At 32.0% G+C, this 16,715-nt stretch overlaps 5 protein-coding genes across 6 annotated transcripts; 3 read left to right on the top strand and 2 right to left on the bottom strand.

The window, feature by feature from the left end:
• Window positions 1–730: 730 nt before the first annotated feature.
• LOC126757582 (uncharacterized protein C6orf136 homolog) lies at window positions 731–1,815 on the bottom strand. Its single transcript, XM_050471595.1, has 2 exons — window positions 1,698–1,815; window positions 731–1,615 (listed from the first exon to the last, which is right to left on the bottom strand). The coding sequence occupies exon 2, from the start codon at window positions 1,577–1,579 to the stop codon at window positions 836–838; it is 744 nt and encodes a 247-aa protein (XP_050327552.1). The 5' UTR covers window positions 1,580–1,615; window positions 1,698–1,815; the 3' UTR covers window positions 731–835.
• Window positions 1,816–2,476: 661 nt separating this feature from the next.
• On the top strand, window positions 2,477–3,207 carry LOC126755976 (40S ribosomal protein S26). The gene is made up of 3 exons (XM_050468718.1): window positions 2,477–2,571; window positions 2,779–2,956; window positions 3,010–3,207. The coding sequence occupies exons 1-3, from the start codon at window positions 2,569–2,571 to the stop codon at window positions 3,168–3,170; spliced, it is 342 nt and encodes a 113-aa protein (XP_050324675.1). The 5' UTR covers window positions 2,477–2,568; the 3' UTR covers window positions 3,171–3,207.
• A 4,669-nt stretch (window positions 3,208–7,876) lies between these two features.
• Window positions 7,877–10,358, top strand: LOC126756123 (uncharacterized). 2 transcript variants are annotated; one of them, XM_050468965.1, is made up of 4 exons: window positions 7,877–8,007; window positions 8,513–8,552; window positions 9,116–9,155; window positions 9,749–10,358. In XM_050468965.1, the coding sequence occupies exons 1-4, from the start codon at window positions 7,942–7,944 to the stop codon at window positions 10,002–10,004; spliced, it is 402 nt and encodes a 133-aa protein (XP_050324922.1). In that variant the 5' UTR covers window positions 7,877–7,941; the 3' UTR covers window positions 10,005–10,358. The 2 variants fall into 2 exon arrangements, with proteins under 2 accessions (XP_050324922.1, XP_050324924.1); XM_050468967.1 differs by lacking the exons at window positions 9,116–9,155; window positions 9,749–10,358 and adding an exon at window positions 8,724–9,109.
• Window positions 10,359–12,890: 2,532 nt separating this feature from the next.
• On the top strand, window positions 12,891–14,541 carry LOC126755211 (uncharacterized). Its single transcript, XM_050467607.1, has one exon. It carries the CDS (start codon window positions 12,986–12,988, stop codon window positions 14,060–14,062), a length of 1,077 nt encoding a protein of 358 aa, XP_050323564.1. The 5' UTR covers window positions 12,891–12,985; the 3' UTR covers window positions 14,063–14,541.
• LOC126755210 (nucleosome assembly protein 1-like 1) lies at window positions 14,517–16,715 on the bottom strand. The gene is made up of 7 exons (XM_050467606.1): window positions 16,591–16,715; window positions 16,281–16,386; window positions 15,750–16,061; window positions 15,539–15,692; window positions 15,344–15,484; window positions 15,104–15,292; window positions 14,517–15,040 (listed from the first exon to the last, which is right to left on the bottom strand). The coding sequence occupies exons 2-7, from the start codon at window positions 16,367–16,369 to the stop codon at window positions 14,825–14,827; spliced, it is 1,101 nt and encodes a 366-aa protein (XP_050323563.1). The 5' UTR covers window positions 16,370–16,386; window positions 16,591–16,715; the 3' UTR covers window positions 14,517–14,824.

Below are 16,715 nucleotides of genomic sequence, written 5' to 3' on the forward strand. Positions count from 1 at the left end.
TCATGATCGATTTTGAATGGCTGCATGTTTGCAGTGCGTTCACTAAAGTGCACTTTGATAAGTAAACGTTTGACCCTCTAGCGAGCACAAGCGTCCGAAACGGCTAAACTAGGTGTCTGAGATTGTACTATTTATATAGGCCACGTGCACTTTAATTATCGTTTGGAATCGTCGAAAAAAATTATTGTGATAACCGGCGGAAATTTTGTACATTTTGTCGCTTTTTTCTTTGCCATCTTTTTATAGAAACTCCCATAATAGTTGCCTGCATAAACATTTAGATAACTGTGAGTAATATGCAATGACCATTGGCTATACGTACACAAGAATTTAGTTAGATTTATCAATCCGGTCAAAACTCTCTGGTAGAGCTGTTGGGTAATTAACCGATACTTGGCTTTCAGGGGGTTAACCATAATAAGATAACATCTATCGCCTATAGAAGCGCTGTAAAGTCGATTACCAGTGAATGTGGGGAAAGAATCGGTGTTCTGAGATATCATCACTGTTTCGAAAATTTGTTGACTTATGTATATATCAAAAGCAAAATCATTTTTCTGATATTGAATGTTTTTGCAAATTTGTAAATTCAAAATGAATAGTTTTAAATGTTTATGACTCAGAATATGTATGACTTATTTATCATCAATTTCAGAAACTTCTTATAAGCAGGAAAAATAAATAAGTATACACATATAATAATGTAATAGCACATACATAGGAAAAAAGCTTTTCTTATAGAATTACACAAACGATTTGTGTTTATTTACTTTCTCCAATTGATAACAGCTTTAATAAATAATAAAAGAATTTGATACTTTGCAGATAGCTAGTTTTATAACTTTGGCGATGAAACAGCTACGGACCCCGTCGGCAAGCTCTGCCCGGATTCCGGTTCAACTATTTCTTTATTTTCATCTGGCATTACTCTATCTACAACATGTTTATGTATAAGTCCATCGGGTCCTAAATAACAAACGGAAAATCCATCATACCATGACTCTTGCTCGTCAAAAATTTCTTTCATTTGCCACAGTTTATATTTCCAAAACGAAAGCATAACTTTTAGTCCAGATATACCACGAATTCTCCATCTAATTTTTACAGTATAATCTTCAGTATGTTTCGTAATTTTAAGCACTTCAAACTTAACGTAAGCATATTTTAGATGTCCCACTGTTCGCAAAAGTGCGATTTGTTTCACGTAATGGTACAATCCAATTGTTTGTTTGCCGGTAATATTGTTTTCAAATACTAAATTAGGGCTGTAAATTGAATAATCTAGTGGTTCTATAAATAATTTAGGCAAAGTTTCTTGTAGAACTCTGAAAGCACGATCTAGATCTTCCAATCTAGGTTGGTTTGTGTTTTTTGAATGTACAACATTATTATGGATTTGCCGTTTAGCTTGGTAATTAGAATCCAAAATATAGGTGCCCAATTTGTAAATTTGACACCATCTTTTATAGGAATTGTTGTTCAGTGTATATAACAGGCGTGAGCATTGATGGTAACTTATTGTTTGCAACGGTCTCCGTTTTATGCAATTTAAAACGTGCGGAAAAAATGTCAATGCCATTGAAAATTTGGGATGTGATAGGTCTTCTGTAGTTAGCTATTAAGAGAAGCGATATAAACTGTGATTAGAAATCTCTCTTACATAAGTATAAAGTAATATACAGATGCACATAACTCACTTTATTCAATTTTATATTTTATTTCAATGATTAACCATTGCATATGATTTTCCTCCCCGTTGTTATATATTAAACATTGTGGTAATAAGAATGGGAAATAATTTCATATTCAGCATGAAGTCGATTCATATTATCTAGAGATAAGTAAATATAATCTTAACCTTTGTGTAACTTCTTTATGTTATGTTCACATTGCTTTGAGTTGGTTTGTATTCAACTTCTAAAATTCTGTTATTTTTTATACTTCATAATTATGAAACTATTTTATAGGATATTACATATTAGAAGTTATTAGTTTTCCAGAAGATATATAAAAAAAAAATTAATTAATTGTTATTTTATAAAAAAAAATATGAAATCAACCAAAATTTGTGCACGTTCATCCAAAAACTGATAGGATTAATAGGTAAATAATTTAATTTTGCAATTAGGGTATTGTCCAGTAGTTATGTATTATTGGAATTATTAGATGCGGTTAAAAATAGGGTCTAATCTAATCTATGGAACGAGTTACAACCGTGTTTATTTTGTTTGTTTAGTTTCAACTTAACTTCTTATGAATCTAGACTAAAACCAGTAATATTGGAAACTTGAAAGTTAAATCGTGGTTGACGGATTCAATTAATTTTTAAATTTTACATTATTTGTCATGTTTAATCGATTGTATGAAGAAAAGCGTAGATAAATCTTCAGATGTAATAAATAAAATGTAATACGAAAAATATTAAAGCCCTTTTGGTATAAACGAAGAAGTATGCAGAATTTTGTGTGCCTGTGTTTGTTGAGTCAAAAATAGAACAACAGCCAAGTTAGCATCGTTTATGTCTTTCCTTTCTCTACTTCCTGTTGAACGAAGACAAGTGCTAATAAAATGGTGCGTAACATTTTTCATTGAAACTTTTATATCTCAATTATACCGTTCTTGGGATAGTATTATTAAGAATGTAATTCATCATATTGTTTAGTGTCTTAAAATTTGCGTCACTACTTCATAACTTGAAGTAAAACAATGTGTTAGAAACATTACTTCAATATGTTTCCATACCATACTAAAGATGTATAATTTTTATTTATTGATCAGACAAAGAAACGCCGTAACGGAGGTCGTTGCAAGCATAATCGCGGCCACGTGAAGCCGGTGCGCTGTACCAATTGTGCACGTTGTGTTCCCAAGGATAAAGCCATTAAGAAGTTTGTCATTCGTAATATTGTAGAAGCTGCTGCAGTGAGAGACATTTCTGAAGCTTCAATCTGGGAAAGTAAGTTGATCTAATTATTATCAGTTTGTTTTTAATACCAATTTATTCCTTAGCATATATTTTGCCAAAGCTGTACGCAAAGCTGCATTATTGCGTGTCATGTGCTATCCATTCAAAGGTTGTAAGGAATCGATCGAAAGAAGCTCGTCGTATTCGCACTCCACCTGTACGAACTTTCCCTAAGGATATGGCTCGGAATCAACCAAGAAAATAGAGCAAATAAATACTTTGGAAATTGACATAACACATAAGCAGTGATTTTATTTATTTGTTATTTGAATAGTAGCACAACTAGCTTTGGGTTTGATACAAATCTATTTAGAATTTCCATTGTTGCAAAAACATCTAAGAGACGGCTAATTAAAATATTTTACAAAAATCTGCGCAGTTACCAGTTTGCATGATTGACTTTTTCCAGATTCTCACATTTGTAATTAGTGATACGGATATTTATCTTTTGGTGCGTTAGTTGGTGGGTTGTTAAGGCATCCTTGGTTTTTACAATGTTAGATCTTAACGAAAACCAAATCTATGTGTTTGTTTTTCTGTTTGCCATCTTGGGTTATCTATCACTTAAATCCTGGAAACGATTAATGTTCCTCGAAATATTATTTTTTATTGCCACAACAATAAATAAACAAATTTCTTACTAAAATATTTCTTGAACTTATTCGGATTCGATGATTATAACAAAGTGATGTTGGCTACTGGTTACTACATGCCTGCGAAAAATACGTGGATTCAGCGACTGGCCGAGTATATCTTATATGATTATCGTAATCATAAGTTTTCAGGAGAAGGATTTCAAATATAAAATAATCTAATGGACACAACATTTGAATTTGGTTATATCTAATAGCAGAAGCTAAATAATTTTAAATATAAAAAAATATGACGTAACGAATCATAATCAATAAAAAAATTCAACATATCAAAATTCAGTTCTAATATTATACATATGTAGTATGTACTTATATAAAAAGGAAACGCTATTTCGTTATGTACTCTCAGAACGTCCGAACCACAACACGGAAAGACGTGAAAATATGCTCTCCAGGGATAAAGAGGTGGACCTTGAACTAACTGTACGGTAGAGGTCTCCAAACTGAGAAGAATTAAACAGGGGGTTCCGCAGGGTGGTGTCATCTCCCCGCTATAGTTTAATTTTTACATCTCGAAATTCCCGCAGCCACCAGAGGCTGCGTAACCTCGTACGCAGATGATTGTACGATATTGACGTCGGACAATGGAATCGATGGCATGTGTTCGAAGGTAAACAGCTACCTCTCCGACCTTTCTCGTTTCCTCACTGCACGAAACCTCACACTTTCCCCCACCAAATCCACAGCGACCATTTTTTTGAACTGGACGAAGGAGTATAGACTTTAGCTTAATATTGAAGTCGATGGCGTGAAAATTCCGATTGTAAATAATTCTAAGATTTTAGGTGTAACTTTCGATAGTCTATGCTCCTTCACTCCCCATACGACCGCGATTATTGCCAAGATACAGAGCCGCAACAAAATCCTCAAGTCGTTAGCCGGCAGCACATGGGGAAAAGACAAAGAAACGTTGTTGGCAACATACAAGGCAATCGGCCGGCCGGTCCTCAACTACGCAACACCTATATGGTCGCCTGGATGCAGTGGTACGCAGATGAGGAAACTCCAGATGCCAGAATACTGCACTCCGGACCACGACGGGATGCCTTTTGATGTCTTTTATCGAACACCAGAGAGACGCTTATGCTCCCGGTTAAGGACCATAATGAGTTCCTCTCCAAGCAGTTCCTGCTGGGATGTTTTCGCAGAAATCATCCTTGCAGTCATCTGCTTGGAGCGGAACCGCCTCCTAGGAGCATCGAGTTGCCGCGAGAAACGCGAGTGACTCTAGCGCAGCTTCGTTCTGGATATTGTAGCAGGTTAAGCTTCTACCTATCCAGAATCGACCCAGACATACCCAACGTATATCCAGCATGCAACGAGTCTCCGCATGACACTGACCACCTCTTTGCATGCCCTACCAACCCCACTCATCTAACACCCCTTTCCCTTTGGTCCGACCCCGTCGAAACCGCACGTTTCCTGGGCCTCCCGTTAGATGACGTCGATGACAACATAGATAACACTTACCATCCTAACCGGGACTGATAAACCGTTAAAACAACAACAACGTGAAAATATGCACAGATTCGCTTATTCCTGCAGAAGGTCCTAGCTGAAATAAATTTCAATTCAAGAAATAGAAATCCAATTTCTGTTTGTAAAATACATTTCAAAATGGAAATAATTAAAAAAATGCATCAAAAGCGTTAATCAGATAAAAATGTATTGGGTTATTTGATCTTGTTAATAGTCTTTGATTTTCATTCAGGGGATTTAATGCAATCAAAGCCGCAGGAGAGTCAAATTTGCAATAAACTTGGAAATGTACATATGTACATATAAGTACATTCTACAAATAAGCAAAATCAAATTCAAATAAAATAGTTTTTGCGTACCTGCAGAACTATGATAAATTGGAATTTACAGGTTTTACTTCCAAATGTATGCAAACCTCTATTAAATGTAAGATTACTTTTCCGAAATGTGTGATAATGGAAGCGTCTTCAAAACTCAAGGCCCTGTAAACCGCTTAGCGAATGCATCTCGTTAGCTGAGAAACGAAAAAACGTGTTTTCGGACATACCCGATTACCCTTGCTCACCCTATGCGACTGGTTAATATGTCTAATTAAAGTTCTTAGATATTCAAAAATATCTCCCGAAAATAATTTTTCAAATTTCAAATAATTTCCGAAGTTATAGCCGTTTTAGTATCGTGACAACTGGACAACTCGAAACTACTTTTTTTAAGATGGTTGACATGATACACGAGTTATACTTAATCGATTCTTTTGAAATTTGGTATATATCTCTCTATCGGAAGTTTTTTTCAAGTCGACGCCATTTTATGATTTTTTTGACAAAGGTCAATCCGGTAGCGAGATCTTTACTGATGAAGAATTTTTTGAATTTGTTTGGCTCAGATCAGATATGTCTAAAATTTAGGCGTCTATTCTAGAATAACTCCGCAATGTAATCTGTCGAAAAGAGAAATTGTTCTTCTTCACAATTCCGCTGAAATATTTCATTTATACGTAGAACTATTTTCATGTATACGTATCTATTCACCTTGATTGCATTGATAAAAATTTGCATAAAATATGTATATGTGTAGTTATATATATTTAGGCGGTTTATTAAAAGATATTTGCTTATAAGTATTGGTTATAAAAAATCATCGGATATTGTGGTACTGCATACTAGGTGAAATGAAAAGTTTCACATTTTCAAACTGTGCTTAATAGCCGTTAAATTTCATTTCAGTGATCATTCTCCTTATCGTGGATACGGGATTAATATCTCTGAGTACAAAATTAATATAAAGTATATGTGGCACTATGGAGATTCACACTCAAGACTTAGGGGGACAATATTTTCTTTATATCGCTGATGTTTCTGTTCCATGTCACAGTTAGCACAACTTATAATCTCACAGCCATCACATCTCTTATCCGAAAATAATAATTGCTTAGGTGTGAAAGTCGGACATTCCCCGACATGTGTAATGTAAATCGAATACAAAACTTTGATTTATTTAGTATTTTATTGGATGTACCATATTTTAAATGAAATTTAAACGTGTTTTATAAACGTACAATTAATGCAAAGTATAGGAGAGAGAACCTTACGTACAATCCTCACCTTCGATTTAATAAAGGAATTTGTTGTTTTGCCTTTAATGAATAAATGATGGGAGAAATACAATTATTTCAAGTTAGATGTAATTACACCACACCTGGGGATTATTTTATATCCTTGCTTTCATACTTGTAGATCTCAGCATTTACTTGCAAGCCTTGGTTTTTTAGTTCCGTAAAACCGTACATCATAATTTTGTCATAGCAGTCAAGGTTCCCTCCACTTTATAAACAGTGACCTTACTTAATTATATTCCTTTATTAGTCTTTAACTCTTTAAATCCTATATAATAAAAAATGTGTCATTTGAACGAAATTCTTGAGTACGTGGTTAATGAGTTAGTTCTACACAATTTCTTACGATTTATTTAGCTTGCTGGGTACTAAATGAATATGCTACATAACAGTTCTTACATAAGGTTTTACTACCATTTTGTCCACAACCCTGGTTCTACTCAAGAGATAAAATATAGATTTTTTGTGAGCATTCCAAAATATGAAGTGAGATTTAATTTTAATTTTATTAAAATCTATTAAGCTAATGTTATTAAAATTATTTATAAATGATTCTACATAGGTGTACATATGTATGCTGGAAGAAATTTAATTTAGATTTACATACATATAAATGCATTTGTACGTATAGTTGATAAAATTGTAATATATTTTATATTTAGTTTTTTAACATATGGTTGTATAATTTGTGGTATCATAACTACATACTGTTATCATTAGAGTGTGTACATATGAATTCAACCAAAAGAACTCAGATTCAAGTCATCGGTTACCATAGCAATAGATATGTAAATAGAAGTTAATAATACAGGGTAAATTATCAAATCTTTTTAGCTTAAAAAATGTTAAAAGAGAGAAAGAACTTCCGAACAAAAAGTTTTTAAATGAGAATAAACTCGTAAACAAATAGAAGTAACACATATTTGCACCATTTTTTCATTAAAAGATTTGTTTTTAAATATCAGCAATCTTGTCATAAATGAAAAATATGTCGCGTGCTATGGTATTGAATGTTGTTAAGGTCAGGAAGTACTTAATATATAATCTCCTTCAAATCTCAACTCTAACTCTTTATTCTTTCAAATATATTGGATGACACCCTTTATTTAGAAATGAATATTCCGGTATAAATAAGACAGGAGGATACAGCTAACAGACAGTTAAAGTTGAAAAGTAAGAAGAGTTGGGACTAAAACTTCTTAACAATAAATATTTTATATTTTACTACAATGAAAATTATTTCCTTATTATCTTTAGCCGTTTGTGTTGCAGCTACAATGGCTATGCCATCAAAGGTAAGCAATAAATTTATATAGAAGACCATGAAGCGAATATAATAACTATACTCAAAAAATGTTATTAGTTCTTATTCGTCAAGTTTTTAATTTAAGTTCTACATATAAGTAATGCCCTTATGCGACATTTGTGGTATATTAACATTACTCAGAAAATTAGTATTAATGCAAATTGTGCAATATATAAGAAATTTACTAAATTTTTTCTGAAGATATCACAGCTTTGGGGTTTAACAACTTTTTGGCTTCAGCGCAATGTAAAATTTGGTATTAAAACATGGAAAAAATTAAAATAAAGATATATTTTATGCTAACATTTGCATGTTTGTATATTCATACATCTAATATCTGGGCGCAAATAAAATCTTTAAATTAGCGGCATATATACATACATATATTAGTTGTTGCTTAAGAGATTATATTGTAATATATGTATAGAGCCATTGCAAAAATATGTCATTCAGTGAATTGTTACCGTTTTAATAATATATTATTTTTATTATAGGTCTCAACAACGTATAATGATAATTATCCGGCTTTAAAAGGTAATTGGACGAACTGTACTAACAACTACGTAATCTTGAAGCATATATCATGATTATTAACGAGTTATTTTATAAAATTTTTTCATAATTAATTTTAATTAAAAATTCAATGAAACAATTTTTTTGGATTCGACTTATTTCATTTTAATAGAAAGTTTTCTCCATTCTTAGATGAACTGTGCAACGACCACGACTATCGAACAGACAACTTCAATTTATTTGGGCAACTAATTTATCTACTTTTGACATTACCAGACGAAGATAACTATACAAAATTCAATTGCCGTAATTACTTAAGTATTTCAAAAAAAGCACTGGCTGTACTTCTTCGACTTAGAAATATTGACAAAATGAACTATGAAAAATTCGACTCCCATCCTAAGAGAACTTTAGATAGTATTGGTGGTGGACATTTAATAAAAAGAAGCGAAAAATTCGACTTTTAAATATTTAATTAATTTTATATCTTAAGAAATGCTGAGAATAAGTTTGTCTGTAAAATTTATTTGTTCATACTAAGTGCATGCACTTACCAATAATGTTAATGTTTTTTCTCTACAAAGCTGACTTTAAAGACATGAATCTGGACAATATATACGTAAGGTAAATTTGTAAACTTTGAAGTAGTGACACATTTTAATGGTTATTTCTCATATATGGGATTTGTATATGTATGTGTACGTATATTTATGCAATAAAATATAATCGTTGTTTATAATAATACTGCGTAAATATTTTTGTGTGCATTTTCTATGTTCAGAACTTTTTTGTAAATTATGAGAAAAGAAGATGATTTTTCTTCAATAATGGCTTGTTTATAAATGTATATACATCTATCCAATAACTATCATAGGATACGGGAATATCTAAAAATTGATTCCGAATATTTTATGTAGAGAAATATAAATAATATAACCAACATTGGTAAGTTTTAATGATAATTATATTATTAAATTTTACAATTATACTATGAATATTCAAAACTGCTTTGGTGTAGGAACACCATTTGGCAAGTCGAAGACTTCCAGAGATAATTTTTAAAATTATAAAAGAAAATGACAAAAATTCTTATTAATTTCTAATTTTCCACTCACCATGGCAAATTGTATAGTTAAGTAAATTAAAAAATGTTTTAGTTTCCGTTATATATTGATTTTCAAGAAATAAATAAAACGTCCCCTTTTTTAATAACTTAGGATGCTTATGGATTTGGACAACAGGATCCGACGATGCCTCTTATCAAACTCTTTCGATAATATTTTGACTATCATACAGAACAGATGCGTGCCACCGAAATGTGATTTAAAAAAGCTCTTGTGGAACATGTATGCTACACACGAAAATGTGCCTTTTCTAGAGGAAGACAGTTGGAATAGCAACAAAATAAAAAAAAATTTTGATGAAATTGACAAGACTTCCGCCTCTTTCAGCACTCTGAATCAATTGATTTAATACTCTAGATTGTTTTGGACCATTTAAAATTTTAGATACTCATATAGGGTATATATAAAAGTGAGACAAATGCAAAAACTAACACCTATAAATACATATGTATGTTTGATCAATATTAGATTAGTGTTCAATGATGCCTACAAAAAATATAAAGTAACATTAAATACTCTATTCTGTAAATAACCAAAGTTTTGTCTACATACATAAGCATACTATATGCTACATTGAATACTAGAGCTAAAAATAAAAGCATTGATTTGCAAAAAAGTTTATAATCAACAAAAAAAAAGATATAGTTGCTTTTCATAGAAGAAGAAAAATAAATTAATGTCGTTTCGGAATATTAAATCGAAATTGCTGATTTACTATCTCTGATATATTAAATAAGCTTTTTTAGACCGATTGCGTCTAATTTCCATCCATTAAAATTTTGTATGTAAGGAAATATTTATATATATTTAAATATATGCATAAGTATGTAAATATGTGTAGGTGTGTATGAAATGTATAGAAAATGTAAATACATATGTACCTATATAAATAGGGGTCTTTGCGGACCGTGGAGTGAAATAAGAATGGCATTCGGAGCTGTCCGTTATTTCCCAATACAATTTTTTTGCTGGCGCCCCATGAAATTTCAATTTTTTTTATGTAATATGAGATTTTTATCTCTTGCATGAAACCTTAGACCTACAACTTTTAAAACAGGATATTACGCTCTACAAACAGAGACTGATTGGTTTTTTAATATTCCTTTAAAAGTTATACGCAATGGTAAGGATGCATGGAGTGTTTTTATCATGGTACAAGGGTTTTTATGGAACTAATCAATAAAACATTTTTGCAGGGCGCTAAATTTTGTATTATGATCTTTTCATAGTTGTAAGTTTATTTGCTTTGGAGATAGGAAGTGGGAGTTATGCGCAGTTGAAGTTATACGTCAAATGAACATTCATAAAGTACCACGCCATATGAGAAACACACAATTTATAAGGTACTTGTATGAATGCTCAGTAAAGTTGTTGCATAACTTCTACCAGGAATATATTTAGATCATTTAATAAATATTTTTTATTTATCGTCAACCTAATTTTAAATTAAAACGATTTGATATTGCTATCCAAATATAAGTTAAAATTGAGATAACTCCTTTTCAAGGGTTGAGTTCCACTATAATTGTTTCAAACACGTCTACCCCCCTTCATTTAAAAAAATAATTAATTTTTATGCACATTTTTTTAATAAATACAATACATTCCATTGTTCTCTTCCTTTGATTTTTTTTTTCGCTTTTTCTTTCCTTCTATGACGTCATATATATATGTCGCGATCCCAAAATATATCATTAATAGTTGTGGTTATCTCTGGTTATATCACTCTGGTTTGAGTAGTATTTTTTTCTTATGACTTAAACATGGAGCTATACATCCTAAAGAGCAAACCATTAAAATAAATCACTCGATTTGATAAAAATCTGAAAATAATTAACAATGTACTTATTATTTTGACCACTTAGAAAACGAACATGAACATAAAAAAATAAAAACATATAAAGAAGTAAAGGAATGTACTTATTATAATATATGTTCAAAATATATCATTAATAGTGAATATACTCTCTTTTAAAGATGACTACTTAAAAAATATACTCTTTTAAAGATGAACATAAAAAAATAAAAACATATAAAGAAGTAAACAATTTTTTTTTTTTTTTTTTTTTATAAAAGCTTACATAATAATACAATTATTATACAAACTTAAGAAAATACGCAGCACTAGCATCATGGGCTATCGGCCGACTGGTTATGTTATATTCGTCGAAGAAGGTCGCTGTCTTTCAAAAAGTTGTAGATTTTCGAAATGTTGTTGCTTGAGGGATCCATCAATAAAATTATTGGATCAGTATTATTGAAGTTTGACAGTCTATGAGTTTGAAGTGCTGGACAATGTTGCAGAAGATGCAATAGATTTAAATCTGAATCACAAAATGGGCATTGGTTGATCTGAGTGCCATTTAGTATGTGAGCGTGTGTGATAATGGAGTGGCCAATGCGAAGTCTGATATATGGAATGATATAATTAGATGAAAGCGATGACGGAAAGGATGGTTTGATACGATTTGAATTTATTCTAGAGTAGTGGTGTCTGTAATTCATCCAATCAAGCGCCAATTTAGTGGATCTTTGTTGAATAATAAGCCGTTTTATATCACTCTTAACAAACAAGGCAGATGTAGTTGTTGGAGTGATGCACACCTCCTTATCCACCGAGTCCGCAAAAGTATTTCCAATGATTCCAGAGTGACCGGGTATCCACATTATTTTTAGTCTATGTGCTAACGAAAACAACAGCGATCTAATGCCAATAATGACGTCATTGTAGTTACTGCGGTTTTTTAAAGCTTGAAAACACGATAGACTATCTGTACAGATGATGAATTTACCAAGGTTTTGTTGGGCATACTGGACAGCTTTGAGAATACCCGTAGCTTCAGCGGTAAAAATTGAACAAAATGGAAATAATAAACCATACGATATTCTTTGTTGGTTATCATCAACTACAGCAAAAGATGTATGCGACGATTTGGAGCCATCAGTATATATAAACTGCCAACCAAAAGATTTGAAGTGCGCAAATAATTCCAAAAATCGAGATTTATACACAGTGCTTGGAGTGATGGATTTGCGAAGAAAAGTAAGATCACTAATGAAAGAAGTAAACAATTTTATATTGGTTGTTATTCGCAACAACAACTCTTCAGACATTAAGTGATCGTTGCGACAGCCATATTATTCAGAATTTCAGAATTTCCACTCATATAAGACTACTCTGGAGCACCCTGTGCTTTACAATACTTTCCGAACACTTCCTATCAATTAAATTCGTTATGTAGAACACCTTGTTGAATGCTGACTTTGTTGACGTAAAATTATTAATATACTGTGGTATTTACGTGTTATTGAAATTTAAGAGTAACGAAAATGAGTCTTGATGAAAGTAGTAAGGCGCGCATGAACTTAGCGGCTATTAAGAAAGTCGATCCGTACGCAAAAGATATTGTTGATACTTCGTCGCATGTTGCATTTTACACGTTTAATGCAGACCATAACGAGTGGGAGAAGACTGATGTTGAAGGAGCTTTTTTTATATACAGCAGGAATGCGCAACCATTTCACAGTATTTTTATAAATAACCGTATTAATACCACCTCCTTTGTGGAGCCGATCACAAGCCAGTTGGAACTCCAATCTCAGCCGCCTTTTTTACTGTATCGCAATGAACGTTCACGGATCAGAGGTTTTTGGTTTTATAATAGTGAAGAGTGTGATCGCATCGGCACTATAGTCGGTAACTTAGTACCAAAAGTTGATGTACGAGTTTTTTCAAATGAAAGTGATGAAAAAAGCCAAATGAAAGATGAAAATGTGAATATATTTAAAATGCTCTCGAAAGCTCAGCAGGAATACAACACACAACAAAAAATTGCATCCTGTAATGTACTACAATTTTTTGCCGCTGCAAAGCCTCGGTCTACGGAAGTGCCTTTTATGCATCGGGCTATACCAAATTCTTTGTCTGTTGAACAATTAGAAAAACAACAACGCGCAAAAACGCCTAGAGGTGACTCCCAGTCGGCTGATACTAACTGCAAATATGATATGACAGAGTCTAAATCGAACAATCAAGGCACCCCAGCAGTGAATTTGGATTTCCTCTCGGGAATAGATAGTACATGTAATACATCCACAAAATTATGTCAGCCGACTGTAAAGCTACAAAGCTCTTGTGTTCCTTTAGTAGTTACAGAAGAAGAACGTCTTCGCCAGCTTCTTGTTAAAGAACCTCCAAAGACGACAAAGCCAGCTTTGTTGCTACCCACTATGTTTGACAAACCATCAGATGTAGGCAAAAGTTCGCCTAGGAAAGAACCTCTTACTCAGTCCCAATTGATACAAGCGTTTAACTTTCTAATTCAAAATGACACCGACTTCGTTCAAAAATTACATGAGGCATACATCCAAGCTTACAATAAAGATATGCCGGGGTCATATCAATAATTACATGTCTATATTATTCGAAATAAAACTTACCCTTATGTGTAATGTTGAAATTTCCAACTATTGTTAATTGTTTAAGAACCATATTTCTACAAAAACATTCTATTGTATGGAACAAAAACAAAAAAATTAACGATTTAAGAAAATTAAATACAAAAGTTATTGGATCAAAAAACCTAATATATTTCCCATTCCCCCCGACAGTTGGGTCTACATAATTGGAATGAATCCGGAGGAGCCAAGGAGTCAATTCGGAATCATTCCTCAAAATTATTGGAGTATTCAAACGCTACATTATTCATTTCTAGATAAAATAAATGGGAGATTAGAATTAAGTACATTAGGTACTGTATCATCCCTAATATTCAAAATTCGGAAAAATAAAAACAATTACATACGAAATAATAGTGTCCTTATAATTTAAATATTGAATCATTAAAAAATGCACGAAAAATAAATCTAGCAAGGTTTAGCCCCGAGTTTGTTTTTATTTATTTTTAACTCGAAAATTTTATAAATGATTTATATTTCATTATTGTATTCATAGAGTAGCTTAAGCATAGTTGCTACGTAAACTTTTCGTAAGAAAGCAACGCTAATTTGGCCACCTATAAAATTCATTTTCGCATCCGTTATTGAAAATTAAGTAGCCTAAATAACTTTTATAAATCATAACTGCGCTTAGAGCTTCATTTACAAAATTCTTACTAAAAATAAATTTCGAATTTGAGTAATTTAATGTTAGTAGATGCCAACGTAATGCTATTGGTTTTTACAATCATCTATTGATTTTATACGTTTTTCCTTTTCAACCGTTTCGTCATCCGACTCATCTTCATCGTCATCTTCACCATCATCATCATACTCGCCGTCATCGTCATCTTCGTCGTCAATAATATCTCCGGTGTAATAAAGAATTGCTTTTGGAATAATTCTAGCTCTTAAGAAGTGGCCTATTTCAAAGTCTGTTGCCAAAATCTATAGTAGAAAATTATTTAATAAAATACACATTTGCTAAGATATTTCTATATTAAAACATACCCCTTGAGTTTCTTCATCCATTTCATCTTTATCTTCTGGAACATCGGGTGGGTTGAAGAAATTGAAAAATGAGTCATTGGGTACTTGTTTCACTATATTACGGACTGTTCCGCGCTCCTTATGCTTTTGTTTTTTTCTGATTGTTTTTATGGTAAGATTCATTTTCTTTTCCCAGTTGATATTACAACCCTAAAAATAGACCGTCAATACGAGTTATAATAACTACAACTAGATACAGACCTTGCACTTATAAATTTCTGGTCCTTCAAAACCGAATGGATTGTCTTCATCGACCATAGCTTTTAAAAAATATTGTTTGGTAAGAACTTCATTTGAAAAGTACTCATTTTTATCAAAATAAAATTCCAAGGTGTAGGAATGCTAAAAATGTAGGCGTTTCGTTAAAGCTTAAAATATATATTATTTTTCACCCACCTCATCATCATATTTAATTTTGATATCCGTTAGTTTCTTTAGAACGGGTTCATCGTGTTCTTGTACCATATCACCCAATAACTCAGTATTACGAAATATTGTATACCAGAAGTTTGGAATTCCTTTTGTATCCTCGGGTATTTCCCTTATTTTTCTGAAATATATGATGTTAAGCTGGCGCTTTAAATTTAGGAAGCGTATATTCTCTTACTTAATCATATCTTGAAATTCAGGTGATGTTTCAGAGTCCTCCAAATCATCAGATTTCCATTGGGGATTTTGTTCTGAAGGCTCTACTTGACCTGTAACAATATCTTTCCTTTTGTCAAATAGTGGCTGATACTTTTCCTGGTATTTTCGTTCTAGTTTATAAACTTCTTCAAAGAACTCAGCTTCCAGTTTAAGGTGTTCAAGTTGTATATTTTTAAGTGCAACTACCCTATTTTGTATCGGTGCCGGTAAATTTTTTACCATCTCTTGTAAAAACTGACGCCGAAATAAAGCACCCATGCATCCAAATGGTCTAAAATATGAATTTTATAAATTTAAATATAATACCATATCGCACTTTATGAAAAATTTCGCTGCCAAATCTATTGATAAAAATTATTATAAAATGAAAGTTTTGATAAATTTTTTGAGATAAAGTAAACACTTATAAAAAAAGCATAATACTAGGTATCCTTACGATACATGTAATTTGCATTTCCTATAAATACATTATTATGTATATGGTTCATACATCATTTTCGCGTTCTCAGAGTCTTTCCTTCCATCATCAGAATCATTGCAAGAATCTATTTCACAATTTTTATCTGCTGGAACATCCATTTCGATATAGAAAAAAACTGAAAAAAATAATTGTTTATTACTTCAAATTGGTAACATTTGCTAATGCTAATTGTGCACAAGTTTTTAATTTTTTTAACTGAATCTCCGGAAATATCGTCCATGCAAACTTGTGTGCTTCGCCCAAGCACGTGTTTTCAAATTTCATATTTTTACCTTAGGAAAATAATATTCAACGGATAACTGTTGGACGTTTTACTAACCTTGATTATTACAGCTTTAAAACAATAAATGATTTTAGACAAATTTAATACTGCGCATAAGGAATTATTTTTCACTTAATTGCAAGGAACCTGCTTTAAAAAGAATTCTTTGGCACCAACAGGGT

Source organism: Bactrocera neohumeralis, chromosome 4 (assembly GCF_024586455.1).
Source record: "Bactrocera neohumeralis isolate Rockhampton chromosome 4, APGP_CSIRO_Bneo_wtdbg2-racon-allhic-juicebox.fasta_v2, whole genome shotgun sequence".
NCBI lineage: Eukaryota > Metazoa > Arthropoda > Insecta > Diptera > Tephritidae > Bactrocera > Bactrocera neohumeralis.